The sequence below is a fragment of the Manacus vitellinus genome, unplaced genomic scaffold, assembly GCF_001715985.3.
Source record: "Manacus vitellinus isolate BGI_N305 unplaced genomic scaffold, ASM171598v3 scaffold_20_pilon, whole genome shotgun sequence".
In the NCBI taxonomy this organism is placed as follows: domain Eukaryota; kingdom Metazoa; phylum Chordata; class Aves; order Passeriformes; family Pipridae; genus Manacus; species Manacus vitellinus.
Genome location: NW_021939471.1, coordinates 4,727,191 through 4,750,904, shown reverse-complemented (window position 1 = coordinate 4,750,904; position 23,714 = coordinate 4,727,191). Strand labels below are relative to the sequence as shown.

Below are 23,714 nucleotides of genomic sequence, written 5' to 3'. Positions count from 1 at the left end.
ACTTTACAGAGATAATAAACAAATAAGTTTATTCCTGTTCAGAAAGTTCCCAGTTACACAAGGGATGAAGGAGCATTACAGAAAACCCAAAGAAAGAAATAACTAGACTTTTAAGTAGAATCTGAGTGTTGGAAAGCTAGTCTTGTACCATAACAAGAAAACAGAAATGCCGCTCGTGTATGAGCTACCCTTTCTGGGACTTTTCAAGGGAAACAGAGAGGATGACACACAATCATTAAATTAGAGATCAGAATGCACAAAAATGAGGCCAAATTAAATACGTCAGACAAGTTAGCTTTAGCATTTCTTAACTTATGAATAGCTTTGTCTCAGAAGCATATCAGGTCTCGAGGCAGTGGGGTACGAAGCATTTAAAAAGCATGTTTAAACAGTAAATTCAAATAAATATCGGTTCAAATATCAAATTCAAATACTGGTTTTGTTCTGTCAGAAGGGAAGTTCAGAGTAGACTATTAGCTTGTACCTAGTTTCTAACTCAACAAGAAGTCAACTACAGTTAATCACACACACCTTACTTCATAAACAATCATCCATCTGATCTATAGATAAGAGCAGGTGCATCCCAATAGAAAAAACTCAGACAAAATTTGCATTTTGAAAATAATGGTTTATACTTTGCATAAGTAAGAGCAAGTCTCTGAGTCAAAAACAGATTCATTTTGAGAACTGAACTCTTTATTTTTTTAAACTCTCCCAAATGAGCTGAATCAGTTACACAACTTGAACTGCCTCCTGAGAACTCTATACAGCAGAGCTAACTGAGCTGGGAATGTTTTAACATTAGGAAACCCTCACTCAGGAAATACCTCGCACTTGCCAAGTTCTCATTTTGTGACAGTTGCAAATAACTTGCTGAAAGTGAAAATGAAAAAAAAAAAACAGAGGAGGGCAGAATATATGGGACACGACTATTTTACTGGTAACCACTGAATAAACAAAGAGGAGGAGATATTTATATTACTTCACTTGTAACACTAGGCTTGAGCTTACAAAAGAACATGCATTCTTCAGTTACACAGAGTTTAAAATACTTGGCAGTACTGTAAGAAGCAGCAACCCGAAGAAGCAGAAATGTTTTGTCAAACTCACTGAAGTAATACAAGACATTTTAAGCCTCTACCTATCAGCCTTTTAAAGATTATTGCTAGTTTCCATCAGCAATAAAGACATCTAAGTACATCCCTTAAGCAAAAGCAAATCTGGATACATCAAACATACATCATTCATTTCCAGAGTCTAACAGAAGCTGACAAGTTTAAGTCATTAAAACCTTCATATCTAGGCACAAATCAGTTTTTACTGCTTATATTAGCAATTCTAAGTCTACAGTCAATCTCAATTTTAAAGTCAGTTACCTGAAAATAGAAGTCTAGTATAGCAACCATATCCGTGCCTTCAGGAAAGCACTGAGGAAGAAAAACAAAGAGTCTTTAGGTAAAATTATTATTTTTTTACAATATTGCTTTTAGAAAAACATAAATTAAGCTATATTTTTGTCAGCATGCTAAGCATTAGGCATATTTTAAAATAAATATTTAAATGCAACAAGTAGAAATATTTAATCAAATCACATTTTAAATAAGTGCAGTGAAATCAATAAGTTAGGTATTAAAATATTTTTCAGTACAGCTTTTAACATCTTCAAATCAGTAAACTGAAAAATGCAACTAGGAGTTTTATGAAGTCATCTGGACAGCACAGATTATGCATTTTACAACAAACAAATTAACATGGCTATGATAAAAAAAAGTTTAGAGGTATTCTATTAAAATTACATAAGAATCACACTCTAAATGACAGCACTTTGAATAACAGTGAGAAAACATATACAGTAATAATTTGTGCCATACTGTACATCAAATAAATTAAAAATCTTCACAGACTATGAAGAAACCCCCACGGAGTCTTCAAATCACATTTAAAAGAGATATCAACCTTTTTTTCTTTCAAGTAATAGCCAATTGCAAAGTTTCTATCTCCACTCTCTCTTTCAGACTGGAACCTAAAAGTGAAAATAAAAACAAACAAAAAACCCAAATAAACACAAGGCAACATGTCAATCTTGAGTTATGCATAATGTCATTTATGTCTGAACACACATATTCTACTAATGGGACAGAAGTTCCATAGATGCTCATCCCAGTTCACCCAGATGGAATGAATTAGCCTTGACATCCAAATACACACAGTAGTGGTGACCTACACATACATAAAGGAGATAAGACTTGGAGATAAGGTAAAGAAGGGTAAGATCCTACTCTTGGAAGCCTTTCTAGATAGCCCATAGTGGAATGAAACATCCCACACTGAGATAAAGTGAGAGGGTCATTCCCTGAGAACTCTGACCAAACCAGAGCAATCTGGGGATCAAGAGGCAGCTCAGACAATGATCAGACTGAGGGCTGCACTCTTTATCGTGATGATTAAGGTAAGGATGTAACCTAAAGGAGGAATACGTACGACACAAGGATAAGTAATTCTCTCCTGCCTGGTTCCTTCCATGGTACATACCTTTTACAGGAACAAAGTTCAGGAAAAACACTAGTTATCTCATTCTGCTTCTCTGCACCTGCATGCCAGCTGACATAGAAGCAACTCTATGTGGAATCTTCTTGATTTTCCCTGTGCTGCCTCAAAAAGCTCTTGAGATTTCTGGAATGCTATACATTAATTTTATAAGGGAACTGTTTGTTTGAGAAAAGTATTTAAATATGCAAAATAAAAAAACAGAACGAGTGCCAGCTGTATGAACTATGCTTTCTAAAACATTTGATATGCAGCTGTCAACATGTAGGGTTTCATTTTTAATACGAATGCCAGGAAGAGAAGAGTTGCACTTACAGCTCTCACTGCCATAGCACCAACAGAGCACTAAGACAGAATAACGACAGTTCAAAGAGGTAACCAAAAATTTTAGGTGAAATTTAGCCACACTGATGTCAGAGACATGCACAACTTTAGTTTTAAATTTTAAGCCAAGGAGACCCTCTGATATTAGGGATGAAATGCTGATTCAATGTAAATAATTGAACTTATACCAATTATCAGTTAAAGTGCTTTCTGCTCAACCTCATTAAGTAAATAAAAAATACTTACGTAGCATTACTGAATCCAACATACTCATTACCAGCCATTTTATTCATGAACTGCATCACCTGTTAGAGACAAAGAGGGGGAAAAGCATGCTAACATCTTTACACAGTAAAAAGTTATGAACTTTCAACCCAGCCTTACCCCAAAATTTTGTAACACAATTTTACAGATGCAATCCAAATCACTAAATGTTTAAACAACCAAGTGCAGCTACAAAGACAAAACATATATTACTAATATTTCACTTGCAATTCCCTCGCCATCTTTAAACTTTTATCACTGAATTTAATTAAAAAAGGAATGTTGTAACATTAACTTACGTAGTCAAATTTTTCTGCATTATTTGCTCCTTGCTGCAAGAAAAGAAAAAATAATTTACAAAAATTGTTAACGTAAGAAAGAAGTTAGTTCACTTAACAGTATTAGGATTTTAATGCATATAACTAAGGTATGAGGCTAATTAAGAATAACAATCATTTCATATATTAATGAAAAAATTAAAGTGTTAGGTAAGTAAATCTTTAATTATCATTTAAATAATCCTATAAGAGTCTTATCAAATACCTGTATGTTGGAAATTAATTTAAACTGAGAAAGGTATGCTTTACTTTAAGTGCTCTCTATTCAATTTTATGTGCTTAGCATAAGCAAATGCAGTAGCTAAAGCAAAAAATACAAAAGTAACTACAGTCAAGCTAATTACAGTAAAAATACTAACTTTTTACAGGTTAGTAATCCAAAGGTATTCTCATACTACCAACAGAGCTGAGCATAGGGAGGTTCAGGCTACTGAAGTTAAAATATTTCCATGGCTAGTGCCCATACTTAGAATTTAGATTAAAGACTTAAAAGAAAGTGTTATCCCTTACTAAGAAAATAATTGCACTTAATAAAAAATATCTGATTAATGTCCTACCTATCAAAAACTGTTTAACAGCTGGAAAAACAGAATCTCACAACATAGGGCATATCATTGTGCTAACAATGTACAGGAAAATCTAAATCCAACTTAATAGGGATAGTTTGTTGGTTTGTTTTTTCAGGGAGGATAAGGGGTGTTACTTTGGGGCTTTTTTCTGCCCTCTCATTTAAGAAGATCCTCCAATTTAGCAGCTGCCAGTTAAAGATGTATTAATTCTTTAGAGGGCTCTGATGGGTGATCTTTCAGAAATTTCGATAGGAAGAGACTGAAAGAGGAGTGGGAGGTAAAAAATAGTGCAAGGTCTGTTGGGGGGACTTCTTAATTTTTTTAAGTAGCCAAGTAGAATTTTTTGAAGAAGTTTAAAAAATAGTGGCATCGCACACACAAATGGAAACAACGTATCTGGAGAAGATGTTTTAATACATAATTTTAATATTAAAGATACTCTATTTGGAATAACAAAACTCTAACAAATCTCAAACAATTCAAGACACTACTTGCACTGCGTTTAGTGTGGGGACGGAGAAGGCAGTGGAAAAACAGGAGCTTCATATCAACCAGTTATTTTACTTAATGAAATGCATAAAGCCAGTCTTATTTCCCACTCTGCATGTGGAATTAAGGTGTTGCAGATAATCTCTGAAGCCCATGCATCAGCTCATCTACCAGAGGATGTGCAGCCATACACGTACAATCACTAGTGAAAGGAACACCACACTGTTTTGTCAGAGTTATGTGCCAGTGGTTGCCTTATGCTAAGAGGCTAATAACCTTATTCTTAAAAGGCAATAATCTCTAGCTAATTTGCAATAAGATTAAAAAAAAAATCATGATACATTTCATCAAAATGTTCCTGTATAATATACCAGAACACAAGTCTTAAAAATTTAACTCCAAATCTGTTCAATGAAAAATAATTAAAAGAAGAAATTACCAACTTCATTGAACTGTTGCAGTTGTCAAAATATTCCATAGATCCTAATGCTGTAAAATATGTAACAACATTTAAACCACAAAAACCTTTTCAACCTTTCAAATGCACAATGAACATCTTTTTCTGGGAAAGTGGGTCAGCATTAGTTATGGGATGCTGCATTGATAATTGTATGGTTAGACATGTATAATAAATTGAAACAAGTTCTTTTGTTAAAAAAAAAGGAAGAGGGAGAAAGGGATCATGCTTTCTGAAAAAATATAAATGCATAATACTTCACTTTTTTGTTTTGCCCAGTTGAAAAAAATTCCCCTCAACAAAAACCTAGCTTTACCAGCAGCACACAAAATTGGTGGGCAAAAAGACTCAATGCAAACTTTTTCCACATGAACTCTTTATAAAAAAGGTTCCTTTTAAAGTTTACAACTAAAGTCACAGTTTGGGAAGAAAATCTTCAGTATATTAACTCAGGCAATGCGTTCTTAGTCCTTGATGATCCACACACTTGTATAGGTATTTTATATCAAACCAAAAGCATTGTTACTGAAATTAGACTGCTCAAACACCTGAACTATTTGCCAAAGCAATCACATGATCACGACCTCAGTAGATTTACTACAACGTGTAACTGAAATAGAAAACTCTGATCCATACACACCATGACTAAAACCCCAACATATTAGTTTCCCTCTTTCAGCAGCCTCCTAAAAAGCTGAAGAGACAGTGGCAACACACATTCTATAATTAACATTCAAGTGCAAATATAAAATCCTAACACTCAGAATACTGAGTAGCTTTTCCAGAATAATTTAAACAAACATGAGAGACAAGAAAACTTCTGTCCTTCCCACAAGTGCTTCTTATTTTTTTGCTTGACTCTATAAACCTCTGAGGTTGGGGGCACTGTGACAATATTTCTTAAAAAGCATTTTTTAAGTTCAGATGCAATTCACCTGTCCAAAACATCAATGAAAACATTCCATGCACTAACTCCACAAACACTCTGTACATTTACTGGAACATATGTCCATATACACACTTACTTATACATGCTCGTGTGTATATACATATGAAAAAACATTCCTAAATGAATACAAAATTAAATTTAGAATGTTAAGATTGAAGCAGTTTGATAGTCAGAAAATTCAAACTTGCAGAAGACAGCTCAGTACAATTTTGTAAACACTTCAAATACCAATGGACACTATGGCTGGCGATCATAAATTTGAATTTTTTGACTGTGTCAGGTTTTAGTGATCTTCCCTTTTTTTTCCCCTAAAAAACCCCAAGCTACTTGCACTGTATTATTTGTATTTTTACTAGGAAAATATAAACAGTTGCAAAGGTTGCATGTCTACGTAGAAAAGAGACCCACAGATACTTATCAGAGTTTGCAATAACAAAATTAGGCAATATTTATTAGAAAAGTAGTTAACATTAGCCACTTTTCATTGATCAATATTCAGTGTTTACATGATTAGGCCACATAAGCTCTTACTATGTGTCTCTTTTAAGTAATTTTTCAATTTTGAATCTAAGCAAAATTAATAGAAACATCTTGATCATGAGAAGTTTATAATCTTCTAATAACACAAAATTACTTAAAAATTAATTTCTGGAATCTTTAAAGCCAAATTTATAATCTAACACTATACTGTGATGAAAACATCTAGAAACAGAAAATCATAATACTATGTCGGAGTGCAAGAAAACTGTTTTATATTTGTGCACTTTTCATTCAATTATCAATGTCTTTATTTCAGTTTTCTGTACTTAAATGCACTTTCTAAATTTCATTTGTTAATGTGGTTCTGTCCTGTGAGAACCAGTGCCTTGACTGTTTAGTGCACCATTTTCAGCTCTGAAATAAGTACTTGTCACAGACAGCATTTGACCCACTAAGACCAATACTATTACCATTTCAAATACATATAAAAATTATTTTTGTGTCCTTCACTTATGGGCACATGTGACCACTGAATACATGTAATTCACAGTGTCTATCGCATAGTCTATGTCAAATAACACCCAGTACACTTGAGTTACAATAAAAAGCAAGTGCAGAATAAAGTGGACGTATGTTCTATCCAAAATAAGTTACTCCAAGAAAATTAATAACCCAGGAAGAGACGACACATCACCAAAATAAAGACAAGTATCTGGTAGAGAAGATCACAATGCCAACACATGTTTTAAAAGTGGTATGTACATACATTCACACATCAGCCTATCAGGAAGGATAACTGGAGTGGTAGCACAGAGCAATTAAGCTAAATCAGTACTATTTATTGTAACTATAATAAACCCAATAAACCATGCCTTTTCCCACCCCTCAAGTATTAGACTAACTGCACAGATTTCCTAATAACTGAATCCTGACAGCAAACAGATGCTCAGCACAGCTAGGCAGGTTTTTTCCACCACTCCTTGACTCATTTATTTTATGACTTATCAGGATATGCAGAAAGTTCTTAAAGTGCATTGCATACGCCTCTGTGTTTTATACAAAAACAAAGCTCCCATTGAATTAAGGGTTTTTTTAGGGTCAGCAACAGCAGTATTTTCATTTTCTCATACACCAAATTTTTGCAAGGACTATGAATATCGTTGTCCTACCCCCAACACGTCTAAATGCTTCCCACCTTAATTCAAGACCACAGAATACTTCCCTTCAAGGAGCATTCAAATGTCTACAACTGTCTGTGTAGGGTCCTACGTGTGGCTGTCAGCACTTGAGGATTTACAGACGCTTTATGGGCCTGAATCTTTGCTGTTAGATTAGGAAAACTTTTATCTACAGATGGAACGTTAAAACATACAATAAAAATGACTTATGATTAATCCCTTGTCCTCTGGAGATTCCTTCCACAGCCATCTGCCTCCTTCCACATATTTCACTCTGAACCCTTCCTCTTCCTCTCACCCACACTTCTAACGTGCCAGTCAGTAAAGGTAATGTGGAAGTGGCAATCACTGACACAACCACTGGACACAACCCCCATGCCTGGGGTTGACAAGCTTTGAGAACTGAGTCTAAGATTTAAGAAAAAATAACAGATCAAAGCAGTAAAATCTATCCATGCTACAGGCAATAAAGGATTTTCCCAGTCAATGTGATGTGCAAAAAGCTGCACTGAATCTGTACTAAATTTGTACAGAAGCTGAATCATCTTCTTTTGAGCACCTGTATTTCCTTGGAGACGTGAAAGAATTTACCATTTTATCAAATATCACTCTTCCACAAACTCCTGTAATTGCCAATACAATTTTCTTTTGATAACAACTATTTGAAAATTGTTGTAACTATGTCATTTATATAACTAGTAATAAAGGCAAATGGCTGTACGACTATCAACAAGGGAAAAAGGTCCTTAGGGGTTTTTTAAATTTCATTTTATTAAAAGTGACCCATAGGATGTCCTTTTGCTAATGCATTTTTATTGTAGATCCATGCTTTAAACTGCTAGAACAGTCTGTGGAGTATAATGCAAGTATAATAAGAACAGGGCCATGAGTTAAGGCACCAAAACATAAATACATCATAGCCCCAAACATTTAAGCTGGCAGAAACATGATACAGTCATGCCTAAGTAACTCAAACAAATGTACAATTTAACATGCACATACCCTTAAATTATTTATTATTATGAATAGCAAGGACTAAATGTAACCTCACAATTTAGGTCCATACTCTGTTCCAAGGTGCATATACCAAACTCTTATGGCAGTCAGAACTGGGTATGTGATGCTAAGAGCCCTTTTTTCCCCTAAAATGTTAACATATTACATGTTAACATATTCTGACAGAGAGATTACTCCAAGCATCACCTCTTATCCATAAATAATCATAATCTGTGTCAGTCTCTTAGGACAGTTGTGTGCAAGATCACATTATATCCACAGCTCCTAAATTCAGTAAAACACTGTACTGTCAGTACAATGTAAATTTTGAAAGACTTCTAAGATCAATTTCTCAGAAAGAGATAAAATAATGACTCTCAAAGGAGATAAAACCATTCTTAACCATCAAATAACAGCAACAATCTCTCCATAGCTATCAACATGCTAACATTAGATGAACCTGTCATACACAGTGAATTCAATCATGTTTCATCTCTTAATTTTCTTGGACTCTAAGAGCCATACACAGTCTTCAAGACATATAAGTAGCACCTTAAATAAAGAGAATGAACATAGAGGAATTGAGGGCAAAACACGAGTTAATGAAGCCACCTTTTTCAGAAAAACATTTGGTATTAGATCAAATATAAAGGTGAGTTACTTAAATCACCAGTTAGTAGGAATACTGTTAACTTGTAGATTATAAAGAAGTTACTTCACAAAAAATACAACTATTAAGTAATTTTGTACCTGTGACCCTCCACATAATTTTCTTCAGAATATGTTTAGCTTGGTTAGTTATTCAAATGATAAATGGTATCTTAGTGAAAGCAGTACATAAAATAATCTGCATTTTAATCACACTAAAAACAAATAATGGACTGTGATAAGTAAGATATGCGTCCACTAGACGTGCAGCTACTACATGCAAAAATGTTAGTGCAATGCAACACTCTTAATAAAACATTACAGAAAAAAAAGATTTAAAAAAAATACAGCAAAACCAATCCCCCAACCTTCTAACAAATATCACAATGGCATGCAATAAACAAATCCATGTTATATATTCAGGAGTACACCATTTATCAAAAACTACGTGCCTTCCACAGGAGGCACATGCTTGTGTTTTGCCTTATGATCAGTAGGGCATGTTGTAGTTGGACTAACATTTTGACACTTCAGACAAATGTGTTAAGTCATATTTTAAAATTCACTGTTATCCAAGTGAATTTCAATGCTCAGTCAACCTTCAAAAAATATTAAATGTGAATAAATTTACCTGTCATACTTAAGGCCATTTTCTTTCTCCTACAGCTATTAAAGATAAATGTCTTTAAGCAGGAGTTCTTACACCTTCTTTAAATATAAAATAACAGAAAATCATGATCTAAGTAATTTTAAAACCAACAATTTGGAAATAGGAGGTAGGAAATACACTGTAACTAATGGGCTTTGAAATGTAATAAGAAAAAGGTTGTAAACAAGATTTTTCAACCTCTGAAGTAACAGTATTAAGTTTATTACTTAAAAGCTCCAGGGAATTGACATGTTCCCCAAAACTCTATGCAGGTACCCATAGAAAAAGAAATATTTTTTGTACCTGTGGCTACCAAAAAAGGCAGAAAATATAAGTAAAGTATCAGGTAAACATTAGCATTATATGAAGTTTATACCATTAACAATTTCAAGGCATAAATACAGCTATTCTATGGAAAAAATAAAATGCAGCATTCCAAAAGTCTCAAGATCATGGACTGAAGATGGTAAGTCATTATTCAGCCATGATTTACTCAGCAAAATATGAGTAACTGTTTCCAAACACTCTTTTTTTAAGAAAGTACATTTACATTGCAACAGCAACCATATAACATAGAAGGTAAACATAATTTAGTTGCACAGTATGTTAACAGCAAACAAATTCAATATTAAGACTGACATTCAGATACAGCGACACTGCTCCTGTACAGCATCTTCCATTTCTTCTGCACAGCAAGAAATACTCTTGTAACTTTATGTTATATGAGAGCATTAGACATTCCCAAAGATATTTCTGAGTGCTATAAAATATATTCCTGAGGAATATACTTCCACAGCATTCAACAAGAATGAGCCAATACTCTCAAGAGACTATCACAAGTTGTGCAGCTAAAGAAGAAAACCAAAACATTACCACTAAGGAAGAAGAGACTCTTTCAGCTGCACTGTTACATTTTAAAAACTACTTAGTCTAACACTGCACTTGTTTGGGCTACTATGTCCAAAACACCAGAGCTTGTCTCCCTGCCAATGAGTAAACTTCCATCAGACACTGCAGACAAAAATTGCAAACAGTTCATAATCTGTACAAGATACTTTCTCTACATTCTGTTAAAATACTCCAAGAGAAACTAAAAATTAACTTTTTACCTTGATTAAAGATGTGATCACAATTGCTCCAGCATTCACCATAGGGTTATGAGGCCTGTCTGTGAAGTAAAGTTTTCAATCATAAATATATTCGAAGACATGTTTGTCAAACAAAACCAGTCAAGTGTTTAAGTGAAAAATTATTCTACATTCACGTATGACTTAAAGCTATTATTACAGAACAGTTTTATATAATCCTAAATTTTTTAAAAAATCCTGTAATCCAACACTACACACAATTTTTTGTAATTCTGAGCAAAGTATTTTACAGCTGAGAGCACACTAAGCCTTATGCGACTTCACCAACCAGTAAGTTATTCCGTCTGGTATAATTTCTTTTCTTGAGAATTATGAACCCTTTCCAGTGTCCTAAGGATAAAACAAGTGGAACAACCCCTACAAGACTTTCAAATTTTTCTCCCAAGTTACCAAATCTCAGTGATTTTAACAGTGTTCAAACAGGTCCTTTAAAAAACAAACAAAATACATTTCTCGAATTTCCTTATTGCTGTACATGATTGCTTTTAAGAATCAGGGGGTTCTGCTGGCAGCTTCTGAAATGTAAATAACAATTTACTCATCCTCACTAGGACTTCACTTACTTCATGGCTGACTTGCATATACCTGCTATATTTAAGTTTTCCTTTTTATCACTGACCTCCATATCAACAGTATCTTGGCATTCCCAAGTCATTCTTGGTTGCACATGTGAATGAATCACCTTCTTTTTCATCTTTTTCAAAAAAAACATTCCTTATCAACTGTCTTACTTTTCCCAAATATAACATCTACCTCCTACAGTCACCTTTTCCTTTTTTAACTAACATTTCTGCTGTGCCTTTTATCTAGAATATTGACTTTTGAGCGTTCTGGTGTCTGAAAACCTCAACCAATTCTCAATACATTAATATCATGAGAGGTGATTGATGCCCCAGCCTGTCATTGTCTAAGAGACACCTGGACAATGGCCTTAATAGGGAATTGCTGTAGGTCCCTTCCAGCTGCAATATTCTATTTTACAGTGAAGAACATCTCCACAGACTTAAGATATATTGGCCTTCTCTAAGGACTAGGATGCCTAAATAAAATCTTACATTTTGAAAGATTCCTGCTAATTTCAAAGAAGATATGTCTTCCACTCCCATCAATAACACTTCCATTCTTTAAGGTAATTTTTCATCTCTTGAGGATACATAGGTTCTGACACTACATTAATTGTTAAGGAAAGTCATACATTGGTCTACTTCTAAAGCAGCAGCAACTACTGATGTACCTCACAGTGGGTGCCATCAGCAAGAGGATTCCACATTGTACAGCAACAAACCATGAAGACTGATACTGTAGTTGCAAGCTTGCCAAAGAGGTGAACAAATTCATCCCTTAACCTTTAGAAAGAGGTAATCCAACTCTGCAAAGCTAACTGACACACTTTACTAAAACTAATCACACACACAAACTCTCTTATCAAATAACAAAGGCAATGATCTGCTCAGACTGAAAAAAAAAGACATCTTTTACACAGCTTCTCTGCAAGTTACTTATACTGCTCTATCATCTCATTATACTTCAGAGTAAATTCATGTCTCCATCCTTAATGAAAAGCACAAGTCATAATAACTCTTCATCTTTAACTGGGATGGCCTAATTAAGTCAAGCCCTGATTCAACATGTCTCTTGCATAAACAATCCACCTAACAGCCTCTGAATAGTAAATATATTCTTCACCAATAAGGTGTTGTTTTTCCTGTAGGAAGGAGATACTTGTATAGAACAGACTTTTACACAGAGAACTCCAGTATCTTTAACAGACAGAAAAAAATATAATTTATTTAAGTTACCTAAGAAACTTCTCCACTAAACATCACTATTAAATGGAGAAAAATATGTATTTATTTAATAGTCAAAACTGCCTGACAATTAGCACAACTGCTCTGGCAACCTGCCAGGCAATTATGGCATATGCAAACTAGACCTTTTCTCTAATAAGCTCAAATTACAACACTTCTCCTCTGCCAGTTCTTCTGACCTTTTTGGTCCATCATTGGCCTTAGGCCTTTTTTGTACAACTAGACTGCAGTCTTTGAGCACAGCAAGCAGAGGTTGCCACACTTACACCATATGGCATTTTAATACACAGAACAGTTCATCATGGAAGCTCTTGAAATGACATGAAAATGTGTTTCTCCAATAAAAAACTTAGAGAACACATTCCATTTTTGGTGAAGAAAACCCTTTAGCAAAATAAACAATTTCCATGCAATCCCTCATTTAATGAGAATACAACATTTATTACTGGACTAAGTTCCATAAATAATAATATTACTGGACTAATTCTGCAAATAATTATCACCAAGACAAGGTTTTATGTATGGATAAGGGATATTAACTGTTCATATATACACAGGTATTGTCAAGTTGCATCATGAACTTAACAGGCATGAAAAAAATCTGTAAACTGCTCAGTGACTATAGACAGGAAAATTATTCCTAATAATGCCTGTTTCAGACATATTTTACTATGTAAAATTTCTGATCTACTTCAGTCAACTAGAATAATCTTTTTTAAATTAACAAAAATTACTTCACTCCTCCAGAAATCTGAATTGCTGGAGGGGCCATATATTCCCTTTGATAAAACAAGTTTTAAAACTGAATATTCACAAGGCTGCAGAAGTTTCCAAATTTCCATTGCACAGCACGGATCATACTCAAAATATAATAATAGTTTTTTGTTATAGGTTGGTATTTTTAGCTGTAATGTAAAATTGTCTTATAATATTCTCCATTCTTTCTAAGTTAACTCTTGATACTAGTAAACAACGAAAAGGAAGAACATCCTGCTTTAGGAATCTTCAGTGTAGTAAATATAAAAATAATAGCTTCAGAGGCATGTCTAACCAGTCTTCAAATACCTGTGTCCCTTGATTACAAACATGAAATTCAACTATATCTGAATAATTAGAAAACAAATAGATTAAATATCTATACTTTTTTTTTTCAATTTTCAAATCCCGTCTTCAAAGTCTTTATGCATGTTCAAACTGACAAACACTCTGCATATCCAAATTTCATACATCACTTTAAATCTGCAAGAAAAGTGCAATCCCTTCTTCCCTCCTCATCCGTCAATTGCAGAAACTCAGCCTCCCTTCTCCCTATAACTGAAATATTCCTATTTATTAGACTTCCACCTCTTCTCTATTAATTTCATAATCATTGGTCAAACTTTCAATAACCCAAATTCTCTGACGTATAACAGTCTTACAAACACTCTTAAAGAATAACAGTAATGTAAAACACCACAGCCCACCAATTCATCTTCTCCCTTAAGTTCAATTTCAAAAGTAGAACTAAAAAGAAGAAAATATTTATTATACTTTCTGTCATTTTATTAAAAAGAGAAAAAAAACAGAATATCTATATCAGTCCAAAGGACTAAATGGGCAATTTTCAGCACCATCAAAACTTTTTTTTTATAGTAAACCTTTTGTAGCATATGAAAGACAAGTCTTCTTCACACTGTTACAACAGTGTATTTGGAAAAACAAGAAAAGCAAAAAAAAGGCAGCAAAGCTTTGACAAAATACTTAATTTCCTCCTGGCAATATATTCACATGTTGGCATTTCACCACCATTTACTAGCACAATAAAAATGAAGAAATAAATTGTCAAGATATATTTTAAGTATGTAGAGATGGGTTTAATCCACAAATAAATAAATTTTATATAAAAATTATTTGCATATATGTGTAAATATATTCAATATAATAGTGTATCATTAATACAGTAATAATATAGATATTTAAGTCAGAATTCAATACAGCCCTAGACAAAAATATCATCCAAGCCCTATGCTGTTAATTAAATATTAATTGCAATACCATGGCAACAGAAACATTGTCTGTTCTCTTACTGAGACAGATCTGCTAGAAGAAACATTTGTGTTTCAGAGATAACATCCAGTATTTCCTCTAAGGCTACATGAGTCATCCTTCTCAGATTTTTGCCATAATGTTTTCTTTTAAAATAACATATCCATACTTGAGAATTAAGACAATATTAATAATAAATAATCTAGATAAAGTACTGTAGGAGAAATTCTTGCTAAAACACTCCTGGCCACAGGGGAAAAAAAATAAAATAAAAACATTGTTTTGAATCAGTAGCCAAATTCCATTTAGAATAATCTGTGGGAAGATGTGTTTAATTTTGCCTTCTGGAAACCAGTCAGCGCTGGCCTTTGGCACCAGCACCTGCTTCTCAGAAGGCCAAGAAGAGAAGTGATATACATGTTTCTTAAAATCATTTTAACATCTTTGCTTCTTTCACCACCATTTTACAGAAGGTATGATTAAGGAACACATGCTACCAACTTAACCAAATAAATACAGATTTCAAATACCTGCATTATCAAAATCCTTTGGGTTTTCCTACAACTCAACAGCTAGTGAAGAGAACAGAAGCAATAAAGTATCTTTAACTAGCATTTTAAATGAGGCAAAAGGACTGACAAAGACTAAGTCTACCTTGCTGGTGGCAAAATATTTTGAGATACTGTCTAGTAATAAGATTTAAGAGGATACAGTAAAATGAAGAGACTGAAAAAACTGCGTAGCTTGTTTTATAATTTTCTAAAATTCAGTTTTGCATTATTATGTGTTATATATCTCTTACCATCTTCGTTCAGGAACAATTTGTTGAATCTTAGTCCACTAGGCTCTTTCCCAACATATCTGTGCACATACTCTGTGCCAAGATCATTAACAGCAATAGCATATTTCAAAGGCTTTACGCAGGACTGAAGACAAAACGGAACTTTGGTATCACCAACAGAATGCCTGGGAAAAAAACACAGATAAAGAAGTTTGAAATTTCCTGTTTGTCAGCTGTGGTAGTAGAGTGTTATATGCTACATCTACTCTTCAACATATAAGGACTATTAACAAAAACACCCCAAAACCCCAAATCATGTTATTATTAAGTACCATTTTAAAGAACATAACAAAGAGATTTAAAGATTTTAACAACTGACTCTATAAGCCAAGTATAACAAAGTCAGTTGCTAATGATTATTGTAGATGTAATTAAAAAAATAAGCAAATTCAGAAACAGGTCTGTACCAGGGCAAAAAATCACCTCACACCTCTAGTGCCACACTTACCCTATGCAATTGCAAACTAAATACTCAACAGGGTACAGCTGACCTGAATATAGCCACTATTCATATTTATGTCTATATAAACAAAGACGAGATACAATTTGGTTTGGGAATTTGGGGACAATAATTAAATAGCTGTATTTACATCCCCTTTGATAATGGCATAGGTATTTTATAACAACTACTAAATGCTATCTTTGGGAAAGTTTACTTTCAGCATCTGTCAGACTGCACCAAAGCATGACTCATACAAGCAGCATATGCCACATCTAGAGCAAAAGGCTTCAAGCAATCACTTGTCTAACGGCAAAATCGGAAGTTTATTCGATTCTTTTCTTTGCAGAAAATGCAAGAAGGCTTCAGAGAACGTACATTATAAAAGCAAACATTATGCAACATTAAACATAACAAAAATAAACATTATAAAAACTTTCACTGGTACATGATATAACATCCAAAACAAAGCAAAATGCCAATTTAAAATATTCAAAAGGATGAACATTTTTATTTTTGAAGTTGTTTTACTACGAATAGATTATAATTCAGACACTTAAACAGGGAGATGAAAAAAATACTTCAGCTCACTTGTACAGCTCCTCCCCTAGAGATTACAGAGCATATGGCTAATTAGAAACAAACATACAGATCATAACAGATCACATTAAAATGATGCTCTCTCAGGAATGCCCCGTTCACAAACTCAACACCTAAAAATTACGGTTCTCAGGTTGTGTGCAGTACCACCACACAACCTGCAGCCCAGCAGGGACACCTGATGAGCTGATGAGCATCTGATTGTCTAGTCACAAAGGCAGACACAGAGCTCACATTACTTCTCAGCTAGATAGTGTGAGATACTCACATCTAGGCTCCTAACTGTCTCTGCTACACTGAATTACTAATAAAGAAAACAATAAAAGTAAGATTACTGACTATATCTAAGACTGACACACACTCTTTACAGGAGAAAGCTTAATAAACCTGAAAAGCAAAATCATATTTAGTTCTGTCCAGTTTCCACATCTTTTTCTTTTTAAGAGCGTGAATCTGCATTTTTTTGGTGACACATACAGATTATATAATAATGCTACAGTAAAAACATTAAAATGCAGAGAAGGAACTAACTCTTAAGAACATCACAACCTGCACAAAAAGTAATACAGCTTGATGCACAAGTACTATCAGACAAAGCTTTGATTTCCAAATTAATACATATTAATACTACAGAAGTGTTGTCTCTGTCCTGTCCTTCAAATATTCCAGCAACAAAATCTAGACATTACAATATACCTCTGTCCATCCACGGTGCAAAGGGACACACCCCACAAATCAGGGCTGAACTTGGCCAGTTGTGGAATATAATCAGCAACCTATCACAGTGTGAAATAAAGACAGAGATGTAATTACAACATCCAAAATATTTAACTATATGTTAATTAAAATAAATGTCAATGGAAAGGATAACTCAGTTGTGCCTTGTGTATCCCACTAATAATCACCTGGTATATCTAAAACTTCATTACAAATTATATTCACAAGATCATTATTAAATAAAACATTTTTTCAAAGTAAAAATTTCAGCACAAAAATTCTAAAAGGTATTTGAGTTCTGTATTACAGCATGTTCAGGATTTTCAAATCATATAAAATTTTTGCTTTTAACAGTCTTGGATTTTTCAACTAATTTACTGAAAATAAGCACTAGAATATTTTATTTACTAACAAAGGTACTATGTTGACAATTACTTCTGTCACGCAATCCAGTCAATTGTGTAGAGTTGCATAATCCTTCTACAAAGTATAGTCTCACAAATTATACAGCAGTTTTAGAGTTCATGCAGAATAAGGAACAATACTATTCTCATATTCTAAAGGCAAAACTCTACAAGACTGGTAGAGGTTGTGAGCTGTATTTGTGACCCAGTTTACAAGTTGTAGACATAACTGAACTTCCAAAACTTTTATCAAGTTATCAGTTTAACATTTTTCTAAAAATGTTAAGAAAAATCTGTCTTACTTAAAAAAATAATGTATTTGGTTAATATCAAGGAATCTATAGAAGTTTGAAGTTGAATTTATAAGTTACCTTTCCTCCAGATTGTTTTTTAGCACTTTCATATAGCTCATCAATATGGGAAGTAAACGACATAAAATCCGGAATGACAAACTTCCTCCTGAAAGCTTGAGTAAGCAACACAATATTACTTTGTACACACCTGTAAAAAGTTAAAAAAAAGTTTATTAATATTTTGACAATGTACTGTCAAAAGCCTACTTAGGTAGCAATTACATGTTATTTAAATAAGAACCTTCAGTCCCTTGAAGTTACATGCCTACAAGAACACGTCCTTATTAGAAAGACTTTTCAAATTTGCTGCTTTAAGTTGTATATTTTTTTAAAGTATTTACAATAATTTCATTGCATTCACTTTTATTCCTTTCTAATTAAATCTTTTGAAGTTTCAACTGTGAGGCTGTACTGCCAGGTACAGCCTATCTATCTGCCTTCAAGCAGCATCTCAGCTTGCAAAAAGGATCTAAGCCACCCATTTCTTAGGATCGAGCCATGTGAGGGTTATCTAACTCAGCCTTTGTCCAAAGAAGTGCTAATTTCAGAGTTAGATTGAACCTGTGAGGTTCAGGGTTGGTTTCTTAACTTCATTGTTTCACCATGAACTGAGTGAAAACAGTGCCAAGAAACGAAACTGGAATGTGATTCCACTTTAATAAGAACAAAACCCTGTGCAGAGAGTCGATAACATCTCCTAAACTAAGCAAAAGTTAACAGTGAGCAGTTCTGCAAGTATCTGGCTTCCAACTACCAGCAGTTAAGGAATCTTCACTGCCTTTTGCCTTTTAACCCAGAAGACAGTTACACTACGTGTGTCCACACCCTCTGAACATGAGCCCATCTGGGACATCTAAAAAAACGATAAAGTAAAAGGGAAAGGACTTATCTAGCACAAACAGAAGGCAAGGATGAAAACACAAGCTGAGACATGCTGAAAGTGGTGTGTCCTTGGGTGAGGGGGGGTGAGCAGGAGTGGGAATTGGGAGCCATTATCAGTCAGTTGAAATATGACCTGATAAAGGATATTAACAGCCCTATCCCAGTGCAAAGAAGAGAAAGGGAGGTTTAACACCAAATAAACAGTTAACACCTTCATACCACGCCTTCTGGCAGTGTTGACCAAAGCAGAAACATACTATTAGTGCACGAAAATAGGAAGTTAACAACATCTAGACACATGCTACAAAGGAAAACATATCCTTCCAATGAAGACCTACTCAGAAAAGTAAAAAATTAGGGAAAAATTTTTAAGGGAAATACTTTCACTCGAAACAGATATCCCAACAATACTATTATTGAAAGTTATCATCAGTTCAAAATGAATGTGCATAAAGACCAGTGAAGAGACAGAATTACCCTCCCTTTGAATCCCCCCTCTTTTTTTAAAACCTTTAGTTTTAACTCCTTTGTACTTAGACGACTTTATCCCAAATTCAACTGACAGCCATTTCAAATGCTGGTAGGCACTACTCTCCAAAACCAAATAGAAATGTTAGAGAAGTTTCTGTTGTACATACTGTCACCTTAGAAACTGCTGTCTGTAATATGCTGCTTTGTTAGTTTACATTAAAATTGCAACTGAGTTAGTTTTGTTGCAATCTGCGAAAAATCCTGTTTGTTTTTGCTCCCAGTAACCTTTAATTACAGTCACCTACTCCAGGTGCAAAATCTCTTTTCAAAAGTAATTAATAACGCTGATGGCAGCTAAGTGTGCAGAAGGAGTAACAACATAATATGCACTACATTTAAACTTCAGATGCACTTCTACATTGTCTGTACCATCTGGACAACATTATGCATTCTTATAAGAAAGAAAAAAAGTAGTATCTGAGGTACACCTAAACCTATTAGAACAACTCAATACAAAGTGTGGAAAACAACAAGGCAGTATGCACTGACATACAGTCCTCTGAGATTGTATTATGCTTCTGAAACAGGAAGGGCATTTATACACTTACAACTTACAGCAAGTCTATGATGCTCACTGCAGTAGTTCAATCATTTTAACCTACAGATTGAAACTCACTGCAGAAATGGCTATGCTGGTTAAGGACATTACCTATTTTAACCAGTTGTTCCTGGACTCTGTCCACGTATTTATCCTGCTACTCCTTAACCCAGGCAAATTACATGAATTACAGACTAAATTAAATACAGGGGCCCGAGTAATCTAGAGGGGTATTCAGAGCAATTACTGCATGGACAAAATAAACAGAGGTCTTAGTACACTCCCTTTAACAGGGCATAATATTTTCAGGCAACAGAGGACATGAGCCACGACAGCCTCTCAAATTCTGCAACTGCCCTCCTCCCCACCAGAGTGTCCAACTGCTTTATGTTCCAGGTAACCCTTTGAAGATGACTGGCCTCAGAAAAAGTGGAGCAGCAGGAAAAGATCACAGGGAGGAATTCAAGTAAATGAATATACTGATAAATAGAAATCTTTCCACAGTCAAATTTTATTAACAGCTTGGCTCTTATCTCCCACATGGCTTTAGAGGTGTTCTAGATAGGTACACTAAAAGCTCCTACTTTGTAGTACGGGGGTTCCTACCTCCTACGGTTCAGGGGTTTTTGGAAACAGCATCTTTGGTCTCTATCATAAAGTTAGGATCACTTTGTTTCTTTCATCATACAACTTGTTACATTTATCCATTATTTTTCAAGTTCTGGCTCAGACTGCTGATTAGTGTTTCCCTACACAATGGAGACCAGCTAAAAACGCAGTCTGAACTACCAATTCCAAAGAACTCTTCTGCTGTCTATACAGATGAAGGGACACCTTTTTTCCCATTTAAAAAGTATAAGCATTACAGAAAGGCACGTGAAACGCCATGTCCAACTAGCAATATTAGGTCTGTAGAAGTGTTCAGCATATTTAAACATTTTAGAAAAAAAAATGACACTATGTTGACAAATCAGATATTAACATTCTAACATAGCGGAAGTCCTCTATATCTTCTGTCAAAAGATTGCTCAAATCTAATTGCTGAAATACAGTGAAAGCATTTATTAATAGCTGGGTTAAGGTTATCTAAAATTAAAGTTTTCATCAGGATTTGCTACCTATACTGGGAGAGCAGCACAGCTGTTCAGCAGCAAATAGAAAATCCTGTTTGAGATCCAGCAACGAATTGTCAGGTTTGTGCTCAGAACATAACACACCCAGATTGCTGCTTCTGACCCGCACACCAGAGGAGATGTGCCTGCCAAGACCTCAGTTCTGGGTCAATAAAGCGGGACAGACAGCACCTTGTGACAAAGGCTAACCCTACAGAGCCAAGTAAGCTATTCTGAAAAACAATAGGGTTTAAAGTTCAGAGTTGTATCTGTTACTCAGTAGCTATCATCTTGTTCAAGTGTACAACACTTTCAAATTAACTCAATTTTGATTGCCTTGTGCCTTTCCTTCCCCTCCATTGACCAAAATATTGTTAGTTAAGAAACAGCACTCTCGGCAAGTCATACATTTTTCTGTTAGGAACATGCTATGACTTAAAGGAAAAGCTAAAAGTGGTTGGAGGATTTCTTACAAAGAGTATTGGAATTTTTTCTACAAATTAGCTACAGTGTCATAGAAACAGATCTAAAAAACCAGGATATGTCAAAATGAGGATGCTTTATGAGGAAGGCTAGCACGTACAATCCTCCATGTTTATTAAGGTGCCTAAGTTCCATCTAACAGTAGACAGTACTACTACTACTATATTAAGTAGTACCACAGCTAAGGTACCAAAAAAACAAACAAAAAAGAAAATTAAAAAATTCACATAGCAAGCTAACTAGCACACTGCACTGCTTTCAGTAACAGGCTGTTCTCAGTGAGGTGTCACTCATGCTACAAAGACCACGTGTTATGTTACACGTTACACAGATGCAACATGAAATTCAAGAAATTTCATCAATTCATAAATTCAAGAAATTTATCAAGCCCTCTCTCCAAAATGTGCACCCCAGAAGTCTTCAAGAAATTCTGGAGATCAAAGGTTAAAATCTCAAGCTGTTCTGCCTGTAACACAGAGATTTTTTCCAAATTTTTACTATAAGTGGAGAGTACTGTAAAGCCAAAAAACTTCAAAAGAATGCAATTTTAGTAAAATGGGAGCCCAATATTTAGAACCACTACAAAGGCATAGAGAAGCAGTCACTACAGATGTGTGAACTAACATATTTTACAGGTAATTTCTATTGGACTTGATTGATTTAGGCAAGCTTATGCTACCACTGCTCCACATCATTTACCCTTGACACTTTATTTGATTTAGCAGCTTCGGATTCACATTTAAGAGGAGAATTACACCACTGACTTTTATGTTTAGGGAACTGATGCTTCAAAGTCCTGAGGTAAGTACAGCCAAGGAGATAAATTATTATATTTCACACCTTAGACACTTGTAGAAGAAAGAATAGAGGGACCCTGTACAAGCCTTTTCACAGCAAATGCAGTGTGCTTAGGAGGAACAGATAAGTGAAGTCTGGGGTTTTATGGTTTACAGAAAAGGTTGCAAAGGAACCTTCTGCTGCTGCAAAGGAAAACCTGCTATGTGAAATAAGATTCACCTCTCCACTCTCTGTATTGTCTTTATGTTCAAAACTCTTCCTACACAAACAACTGTGTAAGCTTTCTACAAATTATTAAAGTAACTACTGTCCTAACACAGAGGATCAAACCCCAGAGATGTGACACACAACATGAGCTAATCCTGCCAATTAGCAATCACTTGTCCTTTTTCATATGTAGAGCCCTTGCCTAAAACATAATTCATAGTCTACTATGACAGACAAGCCCTCTGGTATGCATGTAATGCAGAAGAGCAGAAGTATTTCCTTTCCAATCCATCCATACACCCAGGAAGGTTTCTGAATCTAACAATTTAGCATTTTTACCAAGCTGACAAGTAACCAGCAAAGACCTGGTCTCGAACCTAATACAGGAGTAAAGTTAGTCCATGTTGTACCTTAGGGAAATATTCCATATCTGATAAAGGAGCTGACTGGTTTGTTATTTTGTCAAACACACCGACATTCATTTTTTTTCTCAATATATTTCAAAAAATGCTATATATGTTTTAATATATATAACACATATACTTTATATTTATATAAATTACGTAAATATAATACACATTTAACATATATTAAAATATATACAGTATATGCTTACACTCTATTATATATTTTATATACTTGTATGTCTATAAAATATACAAAATAGTATATGTAAATACATCTTTTTTAAACACATACATATTTTTAAATTGTAACTGAGAAGAAACAGCACTAAACAACATTAGTTCACAAATTCAAAAAAATGCTACAGATCAACAAAAATGTACCAATTTTACAAAAGAATACTCTTGATGAAAAAAGCAAGTGTCAGATATTTTATGATTTACCATGTAAATGGAATAAAAATACACACTGAAAAATAGCCTGAAAATTTCATTTTGAGATTTAAGAGCCTCTAAAATTCCAATCTTTTGGCACA

At 34.3% G+C, this 23,714-nt stretch overlaps 1 protein-coding gene across 2 annotated transcripts in view; it reads right to left on the bottom strand.

Annotated features, from left to right (window-relative positions):
* GLS (glutaminase) overlaps nt 1–23,714 on the bottom strand; it is a 63,410-nt gene that overhangs the window by 25,063 nt on the left and 14,633 nt on the right. For both annotated transcript variants that reach the window (XM_018071709.2, XM_025895014.2), the window contains exons 4-11: nt 18,242–18,371; nt 17,446–17,525; nt 15,672–15,835; nt 10,998–11,056; nt 3,435–3,467; nt 3,118–3,176; nt 1,957–2,023; nt 1,377–1,427 (exon numbers count right to left, since the gene is read on the bottom strand). In XM_018071709.2, coding sequence (XP_017927198.1) covers nt 1,377–1,427; nt 1,957–2,023; nt 3,118–3,176; nt 3,435–3,467; nt 10,998–11,056; nt 15,672–15,835; nt 17,446–17,525; nt 18,242–18,371 — 643 coding nt within the window. The remainder of the gene's footprint in view (nt 1–1,376; nt 1,428–1,956; nt 2,024–3,117; nt 3,177–3,434; nt 3,468–10,997; nt 11,057–15,671; nt 15,836–17,445; nt 17,526–18,241; nt 18,372–23,714) is intronic.